This window comes from Mustelus asterias, chromosome 9, assembly GCF_964213995.1.
Source record: "Mustelus asterias chromosome 9, sMusAst1.hap1.1, whole genome shotgun sequence".
Taxonomy (NCBI): Eukaryota; Metazoa; Chordata; class Chondrichthyes; order Carcharhiniformes; family Triakidae; genus Mustelus; species Mustelus asterias.
Genome location: NC_135809.1, coordinates 119,147,535 through 119,170,660, shown reverse-complemented (window position 1 = coordinate 119,170,660; position 23,126 = coordinate 119,147,535). Strand labels below are relative to the sequence as shown.

The 23,126-nt window shown below is 41.9% G+C and overlaps 2 protein-coding genes across 7 annotated transcripts in view; one reads left to right on the top strand and one right to left on the bottom strand.

Annotated features, from left to right (window-relative positions):
- Positions 1–18,910, top strand: part of cstf3 (cleavage stimulation factor, 3' pre-RNA, subunit 3) — a 146,907-nt gene extending 127,997 nt beyond the window's left edge. For all 4 annotated transcript variants that reach the window (XM_078220953.1, XM_078220954.1, XM_078220955.1 and 1 more), the window contains 11 exons: positions 409–518; positions 4,452–4,568; positions 4,931–5,005; positions 6,276–6,419; positions 6,505–6,607; positions 7,540–7,609; positions 10,456–10,651; positions 12,395–12,548; positions 12,749–12,843; positions 15,502–15,562; positions 18,134–18,910. In XM_078220953.1, coding sequence (XP_078077079.1) covers positions 409–518; positions 4,452–4,568; positions 4,931–5,005; positions 6,276–6,419; positions 6,505–6,607; positions 7,540–7,609; positions 10,456–10,651; positions 12,395–12,548; positions 12,749–12,843; positions 15,502–15,562; positions 18,134–18,339 — 1,331 coding nt within the window. In that variant the 3' untranslated portion in view covers positions 18,340–18,910. The remainder of the gene's footprint in view (positions 1–408; positions 519–4,451; positions 4,569–4,930; positions 5,006–6,275; positions 6,420–6,504; positions 6,608–7,539; positions 7,610–10,455; positions 10,652–12,394; positions 12,549–12,748; positions 12,844–15,501; positions 15,563–18,133) is intronic.
- Positions 18,911–19,333: 423 nt separating this feature from the next.
- LOC144498961 (T-complex protein 11-like protein 1) overlaps positions 19,334–23,126 on the bottom strand; it is a 44,426-nt gene continuing 40,633 nt past the window's right edge. For all 3 annotated transcript variants that reach the window (XM_078220950.1, XM_078220951.1, XM_078220952.1), the window contains exon 11: positions 19,334–22,487. In XM_078220950.1, the coding sequence (XP_078077076.1) occupies positions 22,240–22,487 (248 nt within the window). In that variant the 3' untranslated portion in view covers positions 19,334–22,239. The remainder of the gene's footprint in view (positions 22,488–23,126) is intronic.

Sequence of the window (23,126 nt, the reverse complement as noted above, 5' to 3'; positions counted from 1 at the left end):
AATCCCACCCCAAGATTTTACTCACCTGCGCTCCTATCTCCTGACATGGCTCAGATCATGAGAAATAGGAGCAGGAATTGGCCAGTTGGCTCATGGAACCTGCTGTGCTCTACTCAGTATCAAATTTTGTTTGATAATGTCCCTGTGAAGAGGCTTGGGATGTTTTGCTATGTTAAAGGCATTATGTAAAGACAAATTATTGTTACACTTCTGAAACATTTGGGGTAACTTGGAAGGACATGTCAAATCTTTCTAACTTAGCAAAGAGGGTAGGAATCAATAAAAATCCTGCTTAAGAATCTGTGATTGGAGGATCATTATTGGTGTTTGCATGATGGAGAAGATCTGCAGTAGAACTGACACAATATTTATATGGATTCTAAAGAACTGTATGTGTCTTTGTTGCAGTTATGTTTGCCTACGAACAATGTCTGCTGGTTTTAGGACATCACCCTGACATCTGGTACGAAGCTGCCCAGTACTTGGAACAATCGAGCAAATTGTTAGCAGAAAAGGGGGTAAGTACTGCCTGGCTAATTCTGCCAAATGATCAGCTCTTGTTCAGTTCAACCAAATCATAATGAAGAGAATGTGAGGAACTTTGTAATTTATTGTAATCATTCCTGGGATGAGTGTTGATGGAAAAGCCATTCTACCAGGGTATACCCTAAAAGGCCAATCACAAGAGAATTTATCATTCTTAATTTAATAGAGAACACTGCAGAAATAATTAGAAATTGGTTTACAAAAATAGCTAAAGTACATCAAATTTCCCTGAGGACTATGTTTAATATTCCAGGGCCTGGAACACGACAAGCAACAGCATCGCAAATTTCATAGAATCCCTGCAGTACATAGGGACCCCATTCGGCCCATCGAGTCTGCACCAACTCTCCGACAGAGCATCTTACCCAGGCCTACCCCCCTCACCTATCCCCTTGTGCATGAGATCTGCGGTAGAACTGACAGAATATTTATATGGATTCTAAAGAACTGTATGTTGATCCCACATATTTACCCCATTAATCCCCCTAACCTACACATCTTGGGACACTAAGGGCAATTTAGCATAGCCAATCCACCCAACCTGCACACCTTTGGACTGTGAGAGGAAACCAGGATGTGGAGATGCTGGGGTTGGACTGGGGTAAACACAGTAAGAAGTTTAACAACACCAGGTTAAAGTCCAACAGGTTTATTTGGTAGCAAAAGCCACACAAGCTTTCAGGTTTAGTGTTTCTGCTCAGCGACTCTGCGCCGTCGTGTGTCGCGAAGGCCGCCTTGGAGAACGCTTGCCCGAGTATCGGAGGCCGAATGCCCGTGGCCGCTGAGGTGCTCCCCAGCAGGAGGAGAACAGTCTTGCCTGGTGATTGTCGAGCGGTGTTCATTCATCCGTTGTCGCAGCGTCTGCATAGTTTCCCCAATGTACCATGCCTCGGGACATCCTTTCCTGCAGCGTATCAGGTAGACAAGGCGAAGAAGGGGCTTGGAGCTCCGAAAGCTTGTGTGGCTTTTGCTACCAAATAAACCTGTTGGACTTTAGCCTGGTGTTGTTAAACTTCTTACGGAGGAAACCAGAGCAGACACTGGAAGAACATGCAAGCTCCACACAGTTATTCAAGGCTGGAATCGAACCCGCGTCCCTGGCTCTGTAAGATAGCGGCGCTAACCACTGTGCTGCCCATGGCAAATTTAATAAAACCTGTTACACCAATGCCTATTATAGCATGCTTCAAGCTAAACTGATGTCTGCATGTTCTGATAAACACCAGTGAGTTATGACTGGTGATGTCTGAATCATCTTAGTGACTGTGAATGAATGTTTGTGTTTCGCAGTTGCCCTGAGCACCTGCCTTCCAATAGTCACCACCTTCAGTGTGTTTCTTGGCTGTTTCATAGTATGTTCCTTCCCAATGCTTCTCACTGTTGGCACCTGATCCTTTATTCTGACTGTTTATTTCTTGTTATCCCTTCCCAATTTTATTTCTTATTCTTTTATGACGTGCGGGTGTCCCAGCAAGCCCAGCATTTACTGCCCATCCCTAATTGCTCTTTAGAAGATGGCGATGAGCCACCTTCTTGAACTGCTGCTTTCTATGTAGTCATCGTGCTATTAGGGAGAGAGTTCCAAGATTTTAACCCAGCGACAGTGAAGGAAGCCGATATAGTTCCAAGTCAGGATGGCGCGTGACTCTGAAGAGAGCTTTGCAGGTGGTGGTGTCCCCATGCATCTGCTGCTAGGTGGTGGAGATTGTGGGTTTGGAAGGTGCTGTCAAAGAAACTTTGGCAAGTTCCTGCAGTGCATCTTATATATTGTACATGTGGTTTTCACTGATACTTGCTTTTTATCCAGCAGTCCCCACTGCATAAAGTAAGTGCGGTTAGCCCACTATATATGAAACCAACTGTTCTCTAATTCCAATCCAGTTCACACTAGCATTGTTCCCCGATTTCGCCCTCCCCTATTCCATTTAACCTGTGAGGTTATCACCTTATCTTTGGAGGGATATAGCCCCACATCCCTCCCAGGATATCTGCACTCCTTCAGGTCTGGCGTCTTGTGGATCCCAAGTTTAATCGCTGCACTATTGGTGACTGCTTTTAGTTACTTGGGCCCGAAGCTCTGGAATTCCCTCTCTACTTCCCTTTCCTTAAGTCACTTATTAAAACTGACTGTATATGCTTGTGTAAAAGTTGATCTCATGTGAAAGTTGACCTGTGACTTTTGGCTTAAAAATTAATAATTTTTCACATTCCTCATATAAAAGTCAACTAGTTTTTCAGCGATGAAAGTACAAAAAGTTGAGAATCAAGGTGTTGGTGGGGTTTTCGAGATAGCCGAGTACCATCGGAAAAGACTCACGAAGCCAGTGTCTCAGTTTAAAGATATAACCTTTATTTTGACCAGCGACCACTGGGAGAGATCGTCAAAGGGTTGGGGCAACTCACGAGATGGAGCAGCTGGATCTCGCCAATGAACTCTGACATACACAGCTCAAAACAGATCAATTATAGGTTTCCTTATCAATTACTCCCAACTTTCATTAACTTTAAATCAATCATCTTCAATATACATAAATCAACAATAATACTTGTCATGTACTTTAACGAATCGCATCTTACCCTCTGGCATAATGGCATTTCATTAGTCCTTAGAATCCAGATGTTTCTTCCCCTTTTGGTTAACTCACCTTCCTCTGTTGCCAAGTAACCTCAGACGCTAACCACAAAGTTCAAAGTGAACATTCCCGTAAGTTCCCGTACAGATCACTGCCAAACCAGATTAAGATGTGGAGATGCCGGCGTTGGACTGGGGTCAGATTAACACAAAATTCAAAGTCTGGGCATGCATCCATCTTATCTGAACAGAATTCCCACTCACCTGAAGAAGGGGCTTAAGGCTCCGAAAGCTTGTGTGGCTTTTGCTACCAAATAAACCTGTTGGACTTTAACCTGGTGTTGTTAAACTTCTTACTCCATCTTATCTGGACAGTGAATGAACCTTATTCATTAAGTTTGATTAAGTGTTCTGGATGTTCTTATCATTACAAACTCCGTTGATAATAACAGGCACATTTCCAAGGTTTCAGTATTTCTTAAGAATATGGCTTTGTCCTAATGCCCTTTACCATGATGCTTTGCAGCAATCTGCCTTGGGCTAGAATGAATAATGATTCTTGAAAATACACAAATACATTCAAAATATCAGCATATGTATTTTTAAATCATCATCACTTGTTTAAATCTCTTACTGCATTTCATATGCGTGTAAACAGCTTTCTTGTTAGCTTACAAGTTTGATTTAAAGTCATTTAATTCAATGCTGGTAATTCTATCAGTGTCTTAATGTTTAATAATTTAAAAATCTTTACTAACCTATTGGGATTTCCTCCCCTTACACAAGGTATAATCCTGAAGGTGTTTGGGGTGGTTTAGGACTCTTAAGTCACTAAAATTTTCAAAGTGTATTTCCTCACAGTTGAGGGATGAGGTTCTTCAAACACCCTGGTTAGATTACAACAACATCTTGTCCCTACCTCAGTCTCCTTTTAATGCACTTCTTACAACCTGCCTCTTTGATCCAGGTTTTGGTCATCTGCCCTAATATCCTCCGATGTGATTTAGTGCTAATGTTTGTTTTATAATGTTCCTCTGAAGCATTCCGTTAAAGGTACTATACAAATGCAAGTTGTTGTTTTTACTTCTGAGGTAGTTTCAAATAATCCTCATCAGGTGATCGATGAGCAATTTGTCTATTGTGTCAAAAACAGGGGACTTATTTTCAATAACCCTGACGTACATCTTCTACACTGACATTTTCCTGGTGCATTGCTGGAATTAATTATTAACTCACAGTTCTTTCACATAGTTGTGTAAGAATTCTCACTATACAGAATGATTAGCAATGGCTCATTTGGGGAGCTTTTGTAATATATATTATTTTGTGGCAGGACATGAACAATGCAAAACTGTTCAGCGATGAAGCTGCAAATATCTATGAGAGGGCCATCAGCACTTTATTAAAGAAGAACATGCTGCTTTACTTTGCGTACGCAGACTATGAAGAAGTGAGTAGAGATTACACTCTTCACTGGTACATGAAACACATACTTCCTTAATCTTTGCATCCTGCTTGTTAATATCAATTGTTAGTATATGATGGAGGGACAACACAGCAGTTTGTATTTTACCTTCAGCAAGTTTATTCTGTACACAACTCAACAAAGACACAAACTCCTGTTTCCCCACAGCAACTGCTCAAGCTGTGTCCATTTATACTCTTCTGGAGGCTGAACCAATAAACATTACCTATCCTTAATAAGACAATTAGCTTAACAATGTAATTGCCAATGTACACACTTGCAGATACATTGCCACTGCTCCTTGTTTTACTAGTACAATTAATGGACGCACTTCTGCTTTTTTCAAGAGTCGGATGAAATATGAAAAGGTACATAGCATATACAATAGGCTGTTGGCCATCGAAGATATTGATCCAACATTGGTGAGTGTTACTTTTCTTTATTTTCAGTTTATGAATAAGAATGATGTATAAAAAATGGAAAAGACATTGTGAAACCCCTGAGAGAATTTCAAAGGAGATTCACAACTACCTTTGGCCAGAGAGGGAAGTCAAAAATATAAACAGAAAGATTAGAACAGGAATAGACCTGCAGCCCTTCAAGTGTGTTCTACCATTCAGTGAGCTGATCTGTATCTTAATTAAATTTACAGCCTCGATTCTGTTACCCTTAATACCCTCATCTAACAAAAAGCTGTAATAGTTGAGTTGAGCATTTAACCAACTATTATTTAATTGTTAGTTATGTTCTTTTGTATTTTTTTAAATTTCCCTCCTATTGGATTTTTATGTTAACGCTCACTGTGAATTTAGAGCCTCAGTAACCACCAGTTACTGAGTGCCACCAGTTTCTCACTACCTCACCCAAATAACAATTCTTCATACAGTCACTTGGTCATATCGAATTTGAATATTGCGGTAGAGACATGTGGTTGAAACTTTTTGTCTAGCACTCACCAGAACAAACACAAGAATACCAAATTTTCAACAATCGCAACCACATGAGAAAAGGGTGCTAATTGGTTGGCGAATGGAATCTGATCGGCCAAGATGTTTCCATGGAGAAAGCAATGGGAAACTACAGGCTCCCCAAGCTAATTCAAAATGGCACAAGGCTTGAACATATTCCCTTTATTTGCAGAGAATATTACAAGCTTAACTGATTATCTTGAATTGGTTGTTAGTGTAACTATTAGCACACTCAAGATTGTCCAGCAAGTGCTGCCCAATCACAGAATCACTTCTAACATCTCTTTTTGGGGGGGGTTTTTGCAAGTACAGGCTGGTCGAGTACTTTGTGATCATTTGAAGTTTGGTATTTTTGTGTTTATCCTGATAAGTGCGAGACAAAAATCTTCATCAACATGTGTCTCTTTTCAGCAAATTCTTCATATCTAAGTCGAGACTATGACTGCCAGTGGCCTATTTAGCCGAGGAGTGCAGCAGGCTCACTCCCATGAGTTCCAGCATGGTTTGCAGGACAGCGTTCTGTAGTGAGCATCCTTCTTAATCTGAGAATATTGAGGACAATGTCTATTTCCCCTACCGTCTGAGATGTGCCAAATTAATTACCACAGGCTAGTAGTGGATATGGAATCTTCATGACCCGGGACCAATCATACCTGTAATTTTAAACTGAGAAGCATTTGATTCATTTTTAAGTGTACATTAATTTTCTGTTGTTTGATTGAAGGTTTACACCCAATACATGAAATTTGCGCGGAGAGCAGAGGGCATCAAGTCGGGTCGATCCATATTTAAAAAAGCAAGGGAAGATCCCAGAACACGCCATCATGTCTATGTGTCTGCTGCACTAATGGAATACTACTGCAGTAAGGTGAGCTCCCTGGTTCTGTCGTGAGGCTCACAGCTCGGCCCCATGAGACTCCCGCTACATATCTGCTCTCTCTGCTTCCTTTCAGGACAAGGCAGTGGCCTTCAAGATATTTGAGCTAGGTTTAAAGAAGTATGGGGACATTCCAGAATACATATTGGCGTACATTGACTACCTTTCTCATCTTAATGGTAAGGACTGTGTAGTAAAATTCGAAAGCGACTCATTGTGGCTTCAAGAAGGAACAGTTTATTAACTAATATATATACAAGATAAGGGTCTGACACAGCTAATACACAAGTACTCTACTCCTCCCTGGCTGTTCGTTCCTGTCCCTGGAATGTGCCCATGTTCCCGATTGGCTCAGCTTCTTGCGCAGCCTCTCCATATGGTCTGGCCCAATCACATGGCCCTCAAAAGATCGCCCCATTAAAGGAGCCATGTTACCACACACACTGTGTCCCATTTACAGCTGTCAGCCATTCTTTAGACGTGTGAGAGAAAGGTGTACGCCTGTTTTTGATAATCATAGAACCATAGAATCCCTGGAGTGCAGAAGGAGGCCATACGGCCCATCAAACCTGCACTGATAGCAATCCCACCCAGGCCCTACCCCACTTAACTCCACGAATTTACCCTGCTAATCCCCCTGACACTACGGGTCAATTTAGCAAGGCCGAGGAAACTGGAGCACCCAGAGGAAACCCACGCAGACATGTGGCGAATGTGAAAACTCCACACAGACGGTGACCTGAGGCTGGAATTGAACCCAGGTCACTGGTGCTGTGAGGCAGCAGTGCTAACCCGCTGTGCCACTGTGTCACCCCCAAATGTGGAATTCCTAGCCGCAAGCTATTGTCGAAACCAAGATGACGAGGGTGACTGTACAATTAGGTTAGACATAAAAACTGTTTCCAAGGAGGATTAGTTTGGTGAGCAATCTGGCTGTGTGGGATTAAATCAGGCAGCTCATGAGGAGAAATACACTGTCACGTACTCGACGGGCTGAATGGCCTGCTTCCTGAAACAATCAGTGAATCCTGAAGAGAATCTTCATGTATAATGTCCTGTCACAGTCCCTGTGCAGCAGCTTGTGGTTAACTGCATCTTGTCTACATTTCAGAGGACAATAATACCAGAGTTTTATTTGAACGGGTGCTGACGTCTGGATCCTTACCTCCTGAGAAATCTGGGTAATATTCCTGTCTTTAAAGATTGAATCAGCATATGGAAAATTTAATGTTTTTAAATTCTTTTAAAAAAAGAATTTGATTTTTGAAGTGAATCTGCAATGAATGTTATTAACTAATTATTTAGCACATAGCAACCTTGCTATGCTTTCTAAACATTTTCATTCGAGTTTTGTTTTGGAAAACATTCTTTAGATTATGTCTTGCCTTTTCCAGTCATGGTTCTGTGTTATAGTGCCCTATGCTACAGTGAATAGACACAGTCACACTCACTGACACAGTCAAACTCCTCTTCAGTCACATCATCTGATCATTCATATCTTTTTAACACTAGTAAATGACTGAGCTGATATGAGTATCCCGGTTGTACTCTGAGGAACAAAAACAGGTCTACATTCTAGGATGAGGATAATAAGTTGTAATAAATTCCTGGTTATCCCTACTTGGGCTTTGAGCTAATTCCCACTCATTTATGGAGCAAATCAAAATAAACACTCCAAACAATAACAAAGAACAGTACAGAACAGGAACAGGCCCTTCAGCCCTCCAAGCCTGGCCGATCATGATGCCTGCCTAAACTAAACCCGTATGCACTTAGAGTCCGTATCCTTCCATTCCCATCCTATTCATGTATTCGTCTAGTTGCCCCTTTAATGCCGCAAACGTACCTGCTCCACCTCCCCAGGCAGCGCGTTCCAGACATTCACCGCCCTTTGTGTAAAAAAGCTTGCCTCGCACATCCCCTCTAAACTTTTCCCCACGCATCTTAAACCCTATGTCCCCTAGTACTTGACTTTTCTACCCTAGGAAAGAGTTTCTGATTATCCACTCTGTCCATGCCACTCATAATCTTGTAAATCTGACAGAGGTTAACAATATTATGAGTGGCATGGACAGAGTGGATAATCCAGTGCATAAATTTATCATCATTAAAGTGACAGCAGTTGGGCACTCAGTTTAAATAAAAATAACCTTTTCCCCCCTTAGTGTTGCTCTGTGTGCAGACGGTGGCTGAAGTTAAATTCAGGCCATTATCTTTCCCATTGCACCCGGCTGTTCCACATAAAGCACCGTAAGGATAAAACGATTTGCCTGATTTTTTAAAAAATCATTCTTTTGATAGAGCAGCGAAGGAGAAACTATTTCAAGTGACAAAAGCGCCATTAGTCAGAAAACACAAATTTAAGGTAATTGGTAAAAGAATCCCAGGAGGTGAGGAGATTTTGTTCTTTGTGCAGCGAGTAGTTTGATCTGGAATTCACTGCCTGAAAGGGTGGTGGAAGCAAATTCAATAGTCACTTTCAAAAAGGAACTGGATCAATACTTGACGAGGAAAAAGCTGCAGGGCTGTGGGGAAAGGACAAAAAGAATGGAACTCATTGGAGATAAGTCCATCAAAGAGCCAGCACAATTATGATAGGCCAAATGGCTTCCTTCAGTGCTGTCATGTGGTTTTTAAAATTTTTATTCATAAGAATAACGCAAGAAATAGAAGCAGGAGTAGGCCACCAGGCCCTTCAAGCATGCCCCACCACTCAATACTATCATGGCTGATCTATGCTGACCTCAGCTCCTTTTCTGTGCTGTTTCCCCATTGCCCTCTATTCCTCAGTCTATCGAATATTTATCCACCTCCACTTTAAATACTTCTAATGATCCAGCCTTTCAGGCAGAGAATTCCAGTAATTCACCACCCTCTGCGAGAAGACATTTCTATGCACCTCAGTTTTAAATGACCGGCCCTTTATCCTGTAGCTGTGTCCCCTTGTTCGAGACTCTCCAACTAGTGAAAACATCTCACAATCTACCCTGTCAAGCCCCCTCCAGATCTTGTTTGTTTGAATAAGGTCACCCCTCACTCTTCTAAACTCCAAGGAATGCAGACCAAGGTTATTTTAGTCTCTCTTGATAGGACAACCCTCTTATCCCAGGAATTAGCCTGGTGAATCTCCTTTCGACTGCCTCCAATTTTACTATATCCTTTTTAGGTAAGGGGACCAAAACTGTAAGCAGTATTCCAGGTGAGGCCTCACCAACACCCTGTACAATTGCAACAAGACCTCCCTATTTTTAAACTCCAATCCCCTTTGCAATAAAAAACAAAATGTTGTTTGCCTTTTTAACTACTTGTTGAACCTGCCTGCCAGCTTTTTGTGATTGATGCACTAGAACACCTAGATCCCTCCGTACTTCATTCACCTGCAGTCTCTCTCCATTTTAGATGATAATCTGCCTTTTGATTCCCCGTACTGAAGTGCATGACCTCACACTTCCCCACATTAGAACTCCATTTGCCAGGTTTTCACCCAGTCACCCAACCTATCTATATCCCATTGCAGAATCACTATAGCCTCATCACACCATACCCTTTCACCTATCTTTGAATCATTGGCAAATTTAGAAACCTCACATTCTGTTCCTTCCTCCAGATCATTAATGTAAATAGTGAACAATTGCAGACCAGGAACCAATCCCTGCAGCACACCATTAATTACATCATTCCACTCTGAAATGTATTCAAATGTTTTAAGTGACAATTAATGCAGATTACCACCACTGGTCTAAAGTTTAATTTATCTTGATTGGAAAATCCAAAGGAATTTTACAGTTTTGAAGAGGAGAATTGAGGACTTGGAAATGGGGTAAACGACTCGCTGTGTAATTTCTAATGGGCCGATTGTTGGATTCTGCTCTCAGTATTGCCTCTGTCATAGTCTTTGCTGAAATTTTAGATCTACTCACAAGAAGGCACAATATTAGAAAGCTTCTGTACTTTCAACATCGCAGAGGGCTGAATTATGACTACCCTAATTCTAGTTTTTTCTTTATTGCTCCCATCAAAATTCCAGAGAGATCTGGGCACGGTTTCTGGCTTTTGAAAGTAACATTGGAGATCTAGCTAGTATCCTGAAAGTGGAAAAGAGGAGGTTTGCTGCTTTTAAGGAGGAATATGAAGGAAAGGAAACAGCGTTACTAGTGGACAGATACAAGTTTATGGACCTGTTTCCCTGTTCAAACAGCGAACTTAAAGCTCTTGGATATAAGGTATGTACTTTTCCACTGTCACATCATTCCCTCCCTGCATTCTTATCACGTGTCAAGATGTGCTTGCCTTCATGTTTTTCTAATTGTGTCTGGCTGTGAAACTGAGGTTTTGTTTCGCAACTATGCCAGCTAGTCCCAGTGTGGAGAGATTCAGTGTCAGCATCATTAACATGGTGGCACAGTGGTTAGCGCTGCTGCCTCACAGCGCCAGGGACCCAGGTTCAATTCCGGCCTCAGGTGACTGTCTGTGTGGAGTTTGCACGTTCTCCCTGTGTCTGCGTGGGTTTTCTCTGGGTTCTCCGGCTTCCTCCCACAGTCCGAAGATGTGCATGTTAGGTGGATTGGCCGTGCTAAATTGCCCCTTAGAGTCTCAAGATGTGTAGATTAGGGGAATTAGCGGTGTAAATATGTGGGGTTATGGGGATAGGGTGAGGAATGGGCCTGGGGAAGATGATCTTTTGGAGAGTCGGTGCAAACTCGATGGGCTGAATGGCACTGTAGAGGTTTTATGAAACCTAACATCTTCTGCTTATTTTGGCTCAGTTTCTCAGATTAAACTTGCTGAGCCCTCAGAGGAGCTGTTCTGCTGCAAATTTGGACCACTGAGATACTTGGGATTGCACAAATCATTTACAGAATCACAGAATGTTACTGCACAGGAGGCCATTCAGCCCATCATGTCTACACTGGCCTACCACATGGGCATCATGATATCATGATTTGGTGTCATCCCCCTGCCTTTTCCCGGTATCCCTTGCACATTGTTTCTATTCAAATAGTTGTCTAATCCCCTCTTGAATGCCTCCATCGAACCTGCCTCCAGCAGACTTTCGTGCAGAGCATTCCAGACCCAAACCACTCGCTATATGAAAGAGTTTTTTCTCACATCACATTTGCGTCTAACTTTTAGAACAAGTCCAAACAACCCTTCTGTATACATTAAAGTAAGCACAGTATCTTACTGTGCTTACCCCAGTCCAACGCCGGCAACTCCACATACATTAAAGTAAATCAGGCCTTCATTTGCTGTAGACCTAGCACCTACTAATCGCCATAAATGACTGGGTGGAGGTCCAAACTTGAAAAACAAACATGACAGACCAGTCATCAATGGAGAAAGAATGGCATCGTCAAATGGCAAACTTTTCAGGCTATTAACAGTAACTGAAAGTGCTGTGAATTACAAAGGACAATTCAACAGGTTTCTCATCCTAGATGGCACAGGTGATTAAGTAGACCTACCTTGAAGGTAGCTGCCAAGGGGTAGCGGCACTTTACTAGAGGTTTACAGATATAATTTAAATGACTGTTACCCTTGTGATGGAGCAGGGAGGTTGTAATGGTGCAGGGGAGCAGTTTTTTAGTCGGGCTCTACAGTTAAGAGTAAAAGTATGACCTATTAAATTTTTGAAATTATGAATGTGTTTGACAGGGTAGATTTCAAGAGAATATTTCCAATTGTGGGGGAATTAAAAACCATAAATTCAATAAGAAAATAAAGAGAAATTAATGATTAGCATGTGGAACTCACTACCAAAGGAAATGGTTGATGTAAATAGCTTGCACAGATTACCTGGGACAAATTGACAGTTTCTGTGTTGTATATTCCATGTAAAATATTGAAACTTGACATAACACCCTCGAGTTGAAGTTACTTCGGGGAGAGTGATGGGAAGACAGGCAAAACAATGATTGCAGTAGTCTGGATTGTCAAGCTAAACAGAAATATTTTCCTGCTTGCAGGATGTTTCTCGAAACAAGCTGACTGCCATAATCCCAGACCCCATCGTGACTCCTTCAGCTGTAACTGTCATGAAGGATGAGGTCGATCGGAAGCCAGAATACCCGAAACCTGATACAAACCAGATGATACCATTCCAGCCCAGACATTTAGCGCGTAAGTACCTTTTATTTTGGCTTTCCGGCAGTGGTAATGGATTTTACCATAACAAGATATTTGGTCGACACATGGAATTATTGAGTTCTTTCTGGACCCTGTCACAAGCTGGAGTGTCAATGATGCATTGTTTCAATAACTTCATTGCAGTGATGCTGTGAGCTTTGAAGGAATAGTCACCTTGTTTTTTCTTTGGACAGCTCCCGGCCTCCATCCTGTTCCTGGTGGAGTGTTTCCTGTACCTCCAGCTTCCGTGTTACTTATGAAACTGTTACCACCTCCAACTTGTTTCCAGGTAGGTGCAAAGCCCTTTTCCAGTCAACCCCAGCTCAGGTAGAATCATTTTGACTTTTGGGTGACAGTGTGAAACTGGAAATATCAGAGCAACAGTCACACACATTGCTGCATTTTCAGTTCCATTGTCTACTATGGGGAGAGATGTGAAAACAGAGGATGGGAGAGTGAGGTGTGGGGCTGGGCAATATCCAACTTAAAATTGCTGCCAAGGATCCAGGGATATTCCCCACGCCTTACACTGAGTACTGGCAGTGTTTGCAATCTGAATATTTGTCTTTCTTTCCGAAAGCTGACAAGGCATTTATGGCTGTTTCCACTACCATCACAAACTGTAGGTAGGACCTTCACACTGTCAGATTCTTGCCTTGCGACATTTCGGCAGTTATGTGTTCAGGCTTTATGTCTTTCTGGATGCAGTGAGTGCCATGGAGCCTGATGCTACATGTGAGGTGTAAATCAGTATTCTTCTTCATGTATCTCGGGGAGCAGATCTCAGTGTTCTAATTTATCCACAAATGTTTGGAAAAACGCAATTCTTTCCGAATCTATCAACTCACGAAATTCAAACAGGTCAAAAAACACAACCTGAGTGTAAGGCATGTGACATTGCCTGGGAGGCTGGATCACTTTGAAAGGGCTGAGTATTATTTCACATGCCCTATTTCACTCAGAGTTCAGAATTTGCAATTTGTCCATCTTGCTGAGGTTCGGTTATATTAGAATCTTGGCCTTAATACTACTTTCTATTTATCTGGAAGCTGGTAACTCATCCTGTCGGTACAGTGACTTCTCTCAGTCCCCCTCCAGCTGCCACTCTGTGCGAAATTCTAGATGATTGTTAGCATGCTCTTGGACCTTGTTGGGTCATTTACAGGAGAGCCTGGTGAATTCCCACCAGCAGAAACAACTGATCAGCGATCGGGAATCCTCAGTGAGATCCCCACCTATTTCTTTCCTCACCCAGATATGGTGATGTGCAGCAGAAATTAATTACCTCCACAAAGGCGAGGGTTCCAACCTGCAACTTTTGCCTTCACGTTCGTTATTATTTTCTTGTTTGTGGTAACTATAACGCTAATATATTGTGGTGTTAATGGTACGGACAATATATGGAAATTAAATTCGACCAATTATTAGTGCACAATAACACCAATAATGCCGTTTGCAATATACCAGTATTATAGAGTTTATAGAGTCAGATTCCTCCCTGTCTCTGTAACCTTGCTGAAACCTCTGCACTCCTCCAATTCTGGCCTCTATTCCCCCACAATTGTGACTATGAAATACCTGAGGGTGATTTAATATGTTACATGTGTTATATAAATGTCAGTTTTTGTTGCTGCAGTGGTTTATTATTGGAGCATTTGGGGTGTACAAGAAGGGCAGCAAAGTGTCAGGGAACAATGGGGCTGCTGACGGACCTGGTACAGCAGCAGCTTGGGAGTCACTTCCTGGCAGTCAGTCTCCACCTTCCTTGCAAGATAGTTCCAGACCAGATCATTTAAATATCTCAGTGCACCCCTGCCAGACTGCATACGGGACACCAAGGGTGGAATTTTCCCATCCTGCCCGCCATGGGAATCGTAGCAGGTGGGATGGCGGACCGTGCAAAGGTCCGTTGACTTCGAGTGGGAATTTCCAGCCTTGGGGTGAGCGCGGCCGGAAAATCCCACCCAAGAGTTCCTAAGGGGCCAGAATGTGATGTGCCAGCCACTATTAAGGAACTACTTGTTGGGTGTGACATCTCCAGGTTTCTTTTTAAATGCCCGTTGGAAGCATATGCAGGTGGAGGCCAACAGAACAGCGAGGGCTGTACAAGTGATCCCATTTAGGAAGAGGATTCCACTGGATCAAATTCTCTCCCTTACCTCATTTGACTTCCCCTAAAGCACCTGCTACATCCAAATGCTTTGCAACAGGGGAGCGGTTCAGCTATTCCAATCAGAGTGTGGGGAGATTTCTAATCTAAATATTACCTGGAGTCTTTCCCCTGTCACTGGAACCAGGTCTCCTTCAGGCTCACTGTATTGGGAGCCATCACTTGAAGCGCATCAGGCAACCCTCTTCCCCATTGCATTATCAGCCCCAGCTTTTCACAAAATCACACAGTGCAGCCGAGGCCCTTGAGCCTATCGGGTCTGCACCAACAAGTGAGAAACACCTAACCTACCTACCTAATCCCATTTACCAGCACTTAGCCCATAGCCTTGAATGTTATGACATGCCAAGTGCTCATCCAGGTACTTTTTAAAGGATGTGAGGCAACCCACCTCTACCACCCTCCCAGACAGCGTATTCTAGACCGTCACAACCCTCCGGGTAAAAAAGTCTTTCCTCATATCCCCCCTAAACCTTCTGCCCCTCACCTTGAACCTATGTCCCCTCGTAACTGACCCTTCAACTAAGGGGAACGGCTGTTCCTTATCCACTCTGTCCATGTCCCTCAGGATCTTGTACACCTCGATCAGATTGCCCCTCAATCTACTCTTCAATTACATTTTGGCTCCTGCATATATTTAAAAATGAGAATACATTCTGGTGTTTCGGTGGAACTAGATGCAAATGGGGTGGCTCCGCGTATCATTTCTTAAAGACTAAATTAATAATTAAATGCAGTGTATGCAATGATTTGATTTTGGAAATTTCCTTTCCACAGGGGCCATTTGTTCAAGTCGATGAACTAATTGAGGTTTTGCGGCGCTGCCGGTTACCAGACAGTAAGTCGTGTTCATTGCTGCATCTTCTAAACAGAGGGGGATGTTTAAAATGCACAGAGACATGAAATTGTTCCAATGGATACTCGTGCAGTTTTAATACTTTCTCCTGAAATTGTCTTGCTTGTTAGAATATTTTTTCAATTCGTGCAAATATTTAAAATAAATGGATTAATGTCTTTGGAGAGGAATTTCAGACTACGTCAAGTGTCTTTGAACCAATAAAACATCATTCTTACAGTTTAATTCCAAGACCTTTACATTCTTTTAAAAATTAAATTGTAATGGGTAGCAATGTGAGTTAAAAAATGCTTCTCGAAAGAATTGTTTATTGTAAAAACTGTGCACAGACATGATCTAAAAGCTCACTTAACCGATCATATTTAAACATATTCTGAATTAACGAAAGTGAAAAATATTAGCACAAATCAGTTTAGATTCAACTTATTGGGAGTCGATTTCCCTCCTTCCACCCGTGTTGGACAGAATTGTTAGGAAATAAACTAGCTGCAGTTAGTCTAGAAACCTTCTGTTTTCATACCTTTTATCAAATTAATTGGCTGGGATCTTACCACCATTCACGCCATTCCTGCAGCAGTGAATGGAGATTTAGCTGAGCGGAAGCGTGGCATGAACAGCCAGTAAGATCGTGTCCATTAGATTGTATCATTTCGGAGCATTTATATAAAATAAACATGTCCAGGGTGCCCCTGGAATTAATTTACCCCACATCAGAAGACACTCAAATTACTGTTCCTTCAGTTTCCTTTGCTCTGCCAGAGTATCATTTGCAATAGCTTGTCTTCCCTCTCCCACATCATTACACGTTCCCCCAAAGATCTAGCCTTGCCACCTTCAATTTCGCATTTGGGTGACATCACCCAAAAACACGATCAGCTTTCAGAAGTACACTAATGACATGGAGCTCTGCATTATCCACTGTTATTAAATTGTAACTCTGCTTATCTGACATCCTGGTAAGACTGAAGCCATTATCTTCAGTTCCTGATCTCCATTCTCCATTCCCTACCCACTCAGTCCTTCTCTGTGGCAACTGCCTGAGACTGAATCAAACTGTTCTTAACCTTGGTGTCATATTTAACCTCAAAATGAGTTTCTGACCACTTCCAACCACATGTCTGCACCATTACGAAGACCACCTATTTACCTCTGTAATGCCCAACTTTGCTCTGGCCTCAGTTTATCTCGTGCTGAACTCTCATTCACAACATTGTTGCCTCTTGTTTTGACTATTCTAAAGCAGTCCCAGCTAGCCTTGCACATTTTAAGCCTGGATAAGATTCGGTGCAGACTCGATGAGCCGAATGGCCTCCTTCTGAACTGTAGGGATTCTATGATTGTATCTGCCGTAGACTTTGGGTCATGCTGCTGCCTACGTCCCTAAATAAATCATCCCTATGCTCAATGACCTACATTGTTTTCTTGTAAAGCAACACCTCGATTTTATTATTTTAATCTTCGTTTTCAGATCACTGTGTGGCCTCTCCCTTTCCTTTCTCTGTAATCTCCTCCAGCCCCAAACCCGGTAAAGATATCTACACTCATGTAATTCTGTAATTCCCTGCCTAAATTTATTCCCTCTCCTTCCTTTAAGATGCTCCTTAAACTTTTAACTATTTGCCCTCACCATCTTATGTTGATTGGTATCTAATTTTGCTTTATAACGCTACTATGAAGTGCCTTGGGACATTTTATTACGTTAAAGACACTATATAAATATAAGTTGTTGCTGCATTATATAGTGTGCAGTGAGGGAGATTAAAGGAGGTACTTGTGACTGAAACCACTAGCAGACTTGGACTGAAAAACAAATAATTGCCGTTACTGCACACTAAAACGTTGCAGATATACAACTCAATTGTAGAGGAAACACGGCAACTCACATGTAATGTCACAAGGTGTGTCACAGGAGTGTTATAAAACAAAATTTGACACGGATCATACTTTTAGTTCACAGGATGTAGGAGCTGCCAGCAAAGTGAGCAGCCGTTTCTCGTCCCTAATTGCCCTTGAGAAGGGGGTAGTGGTGAGCTGCCTTTTCAAACTGCTGCTGTCCAAAAAGGTGCTGGGCAGGGAGTTCCAGTGTTGATGAAGGAACTGACAGAAGTCCCAGTCAAATTGGTGCATGACTTGGGGTGCTGGTGTTCCCATGCACCCATGGTACAGGAACCATGTGGTATCTTCTCTTTTGGAGTACGCTAATGTAGAATTTTAGTAGAATACTTATAAATTTCTCATGCCACAAACTAGGTCCTTGGAACAGAGCCTGTCTGTTGAGGGTCCATTCATAGGGAATTAATCTTTTGCCTGGTAGTGCAGGGAAAGATTAGCTAAGGAGTATGATAGTATCTCTGGCCAGCAGTATGGTTTAAGATGTACCTGAGGCAATACATGTAAGCACAGCCTATCTGTTGGGTGTGTATATTAGAAACTGCAGGTTCCTGCCAGCCTCACGTTGGTGTGTAGGACACAAAGGAAATGCATGTAATAATGGTGGCTTTCCCACCTATTGAAAAGTATGGGTTTATTAAACTCTGCAATTTACTTTTCCAGCTGTTGAACAGGCTATTGAGCTGATAACTGGAGGCCAGCCCGAAACAGTGATTGAAGGAAATGGACCTATAGAAAATGATGCTGTGATGAAAAAGCCCCTGAAGAGGGCAGCCAATGAGGATTCTGACGAAGAGGAGGAGAAAGGAGCTGTGGCACCTCCTGTACATGACATTTACAGAGCACGCCAACAGAAACGAGTCCGATAAACACACCCATTACAGACTGCTTTGGTGTTTTGAAGGAACTGAATGTCATTCTTAAAATGTCGAGACGGAGCGACATTTTCTTCACTTGCCTGTGGAAATGAGACTGTGCTTTCACTGTTGTGCCTCATTCGAATCAGTTTAGCTCATTTGGATGGGAAAAAAAAGATGGATAATACCTTGTTTCCTCTCTACGCAAAATGTCATTGTTTTCAACAGGCTCTTGTTTGAGCAGAATAGAAATAAGTTTTGGTCTTGGCCGGGCGTAGTGATCGTGCGTGTGCACGTACTGCGTTAACATTTCAACTGCGATCCATGCAAGTCTGCTATTCAGATGCAACTTGTGAATCTTTGTGATTTTGTTTTATTTGTCGGTTTCATTTTTTAAAAAGTGGATGGTGCAAATGAGGGAAAGTATTTTAATATCCCACAGCTAAAATGCCACAGTCCTGTTGCGTCACGTGGTTTCTTGCCAAGTCTCATTTTACTATTATTTATGGCAATCTGTTTCCTTTTGTAATTTGACAGCCTGAACACAATCTTTGTAATAAAGTGATAAAATACATTTAAGCTCAGATCCTTATTTGTATGTGTGTATACACCGTCTTCCACTCTGGCTGCAGTGTGCAATTTCCAGCTTGTCAACACCGTCGCATGCTGTAAGTCATACTCTGTGCCAAGAGAAAGTTAACATGCACAGCCTTGCACACACCACAAGTTTGAATTTATCAATTAGGGCTGTTTTTTCTAACTTTTATAAACAGTCATTTGTTTTTTAGTTGGTCCAGTAGGATAGGGAGAGAAAGCTGACCTCAATCCATTCCATCCACACAGGCTCTATCCAGTTGGCATCAGTGGATAACAAGTAGGAATAGGACAGCTGGCTCTTGTCCTTCACTGACCCAAGGACTTTCCTCTGGGGCATAATCACCACACAGTTCTACAACTGATACACAATATTGAATACCATATTGTCCATAAAAAACAACTACTGACACCAGGTGAACCTTTTTATTACATCAGGATACATAGATTTGACTTTTTTTGCTTAAATACTACACATTATCACTATTGTCATAGTGCAAACTTCTGGAAACAAGCAACTGAAAAACATTATGCACCATCCTCCAAATTGTTCTACAAAATAGGTTACCAGTGTTTACACTGGCAAAGTGGCACTTGTCGTTTCCACAGCTGCCTTCTGCAACAACACACGCAAGCATAATGCTAACGAGTGCAACATAATACTGCAACGTAGCCAGCAGCAAGGAAAGCACTGAGGGTTTATGGCCACTGATGCAACTAAATGCTTTCACTTTTGCATGCTGGCATTCCTTAATTTAACACATTCACTATGCATGAAAGCAAAATTCATAGATTTTCTTCTCATTCTTAACTTTTCTACTGTAGTCTCAATATTTTGGTGCCATTGAAATGTATAAATATTAGGAAACAGTTGGGCAGTTCTGCAAGTATCTGATTTTCTTTTTTAAGACAAGTATATAAATTGTACTACAACAAAAGGAAAACACGGTAAAATCTCCACAGACTAAAGGAACAAACTAAGTTGGTTTGAAGTTAAAGGAGAATCTCCACTGACACTTCCCAGTCAAGGTGCTGTTTGATTTTTTCTCTCTCCACCTGCTCTCACCTAACTGCCCATCTTGTGGTCCCTCACATTTCCATTCCCAGCACTCCACACCCCTTCCCCATCAACCCTCACTTTCCTACCTTTCCCCAATCCTCCTTCCTCTAGCCACCTCTGCTGTCTCTTCATCAACTACCACTGTAAAGGTCATTCCTATCTATTTCTAGGATCTTATTCTATGCAATATATTTAACAGCACGGTGAACATGGGTTCAAATTCCATCATGGAAGCTGCCGGAATTTAAATTTCAGTAACTGACGATTAAACTATCATTGATTGTTGTAAAATCCCATCTGGTTCACTAACGTGCTCTTTGCTGTCCTTTGGTAGCAATAATAAGGCAGATTATTATTTGAATGGGTGTAAATTGAGAGAGGTGGATACTCAGCGACACCTTGGTGTCTTCGTGCATCAGTCGCTGAAAGTAAGCATACAGGCACAGCAGGCAGTAAAGAAGGCAAATGGTATGTTGACCTTCATAGCGAGAGGATTTGAGTATAGGAATTGCGATGTTTTACTGCAATTTATAGGGCGTTGGTGAGGCCACACCTGGACTATTATGTGAAGTTTTGGTGTCCTTATCTGAGAAAGGATGTCCTTGCTATAGAGGGAGTGCAGAGAAGATTTACCAGGCTGATTCCTGGAATGGCAGGTCTGACATATGAGGAGAGACCAAGTCGGTTAGGATTGTACTCAATGGAGTTTAGTAGAGTGAGAGGGGATCTCATAGAAACTTATAAATTCTAACAGGGTTAGACAGGGTGGATTCAGAAAGAACGTTCCTGATGGTGGGGGAGTCCAGAACTAACGGTCATAGTTTGACAATAAGGGGTAAACCTTTTAGAACTGAGGTGAGGAGAAGTTTCTTCACCCAGAAGGTGAGGAATGTGTGGAATTCATTATCACAGAAAGTAGTTGAGGCAAAAACGTTGTGTGATTTCAAGAAGAAATTAGATATAGCTCTTGAGACTAAAGGGATCAATGAATACGAGGGAAGGCGAGATCAGGATATTGAATTTGATGATCAGCCATGATCAAAATGAATGGCGGAGCAGGCTCGAAGAGCCAAATGGCCTACTCCTGCTTCTAGTTTCTATGTACCAGTCTGGCCTACATGTGACTCCAGACTCGTATGTGATTGACTCTTATCTGCCCCCTGAAATGGCGTAGTGTAAGGACTATTAGGGATGAGCAACAAATGTTGGCTTTGCCAGCAACACTCACATCCTATGAAGAATTTTTAAAAATAACCCATCCCAAGGTGCTTCACAGAGGCATTATCAAATAAATTTTGCCACTAAACCACATAGGGAGATATTAGGGCAAAGGATCAAAAGTAAGTTTTAAGGAGCATCTTAAAGGACGAAGGAGAGGTAGAGAGATGGACAGGGTGAGGGAAGGAATTCCAGTGCTTAGGGCCTTAGCAGCTGGAAACAGTCACCAATGAGAATTGAAGGAATGCTGATTATCATAGAGGTTGGTGGAGAAAGTTAGAGATGGGGATTGGGTGAAGCCGTGGGGGGTGGGGGAGCGGGATCTGAAATCAAGGATGAGATTTTTCAAGTTTGGCATTGCCTAATTGGGAGTCAGCGAGCATAGAGGTGATGAAGGAAATTGACTTGAAGCAGGTTAGGATCGGGGCAGTAGAGTTTTGGATAAGCTTAGGTTTATGGAGGGTGGAAGCTGGAAGGCCTGCTAGGAGTGCACTGGAATAGTCAAGTCTAGAGGCACCAAAGGCTTGTGATGGCTTCAGAAGCACATGTCAGTTAGTTACTGCAGTTTGTAAAGTGGCCTTTAGGTTTTAAAATCAGTCCCAGCGATTGTGGTCTTAAAATGTTTTTAATTGCATCAAAATATCCTTTTGGAGGACCAAACAAATGTAACCACTAATTATATTTATCAGAAACTATATTTAAAAAACTGCACTTGGCATCTAATATCTGGTTGTTCAAGTGGCTCTACTGATTGGATTTTTATTTGTGAGAAAGCTCATTTTACAGTGGGGTCCAGAATTAGTAGATCTACAAATGCAGGATGGAATGTTTTCCTGACTAGAAGAAGCAGGGGTCTTAATATTGAATCACATCCTTTCTAATTTACAGAAATTTGAAGGGACAAATGCCTTTGCACCCCACCACCTTAGCTGCAAGGTCATTCTTCACCAATGCCCACTCCTCAACCAGCTTGACCCTTTCTCAGATGTGTGGAGGTTGATATAAATAAAAGGATATTGTTGCTTAAACGTGCAATGCTTCTATCTCGAAGATAGTTGCTCCTCCTCACTTGGCTCAGATGGCTGCGAGCCATCCTTTTTGAGCACTTTAGTCAAGATTGTGTCATAATAAGGACTGAAGACCAACTTGTTATAGTTTACAAGGTGAAGAAATTTGATGGTTATTTCTTCCAACTCGCTTCTAACAGGGCCAAGTCCTCCAGGGATTGCAACTGATTTTGGATTGCTCGACGCAAGATGCATCTTCAGGAAAGTCTGGATGCGTACATCTGTCAAAGAAATACACAATTGAAAGCAGCATATTTACAATAATGGCGACTGATACTAGATTTAATGGTGAAAATCTCTTGGAAAAAGAATATAAATCAAAATGGAGCAATCAGATTATTATGCTGCCAATAACAAGGTACTTATTAAATTTGTCTGCGTCAATATGGAGACCAGGAAAGATACAAAAGCTTTAGCTGTAAATATATTTTCATGCTATTGTTGATGGTGGATTTGGCCTCTTTGGAATTACCTGTACCCTCTGATTAAAAGCAACTTTATAAAGAAACGTGTTGATTATTCACTAACTATGATGGAACAAAAATTCAAAACTTAAATAGTTCTAGATTTGGTTTCAAAAAATATGAAATGCTTCCCCCAATTTGACAGTGACACAACATTAATAGTACAGGTGAGAATGTGGAATTCACTCCATGAATTGGTTGTGGTGATTAATGTAAAAATGCATTTAAGTAGAAGCTAGAAATGTGTCTGAGGGAGAAGAGAATAGAAGGATTTGTTGATTGGGTGAGGTGAAATTAATAGAGTGACAGCCTCATGTGAAAGGTAAACGTCAGTGTAGACCTGTTTGGCTGAATGTATTGAATACATTGGTTTGTTTCTGTGCAATGTACTGAGGT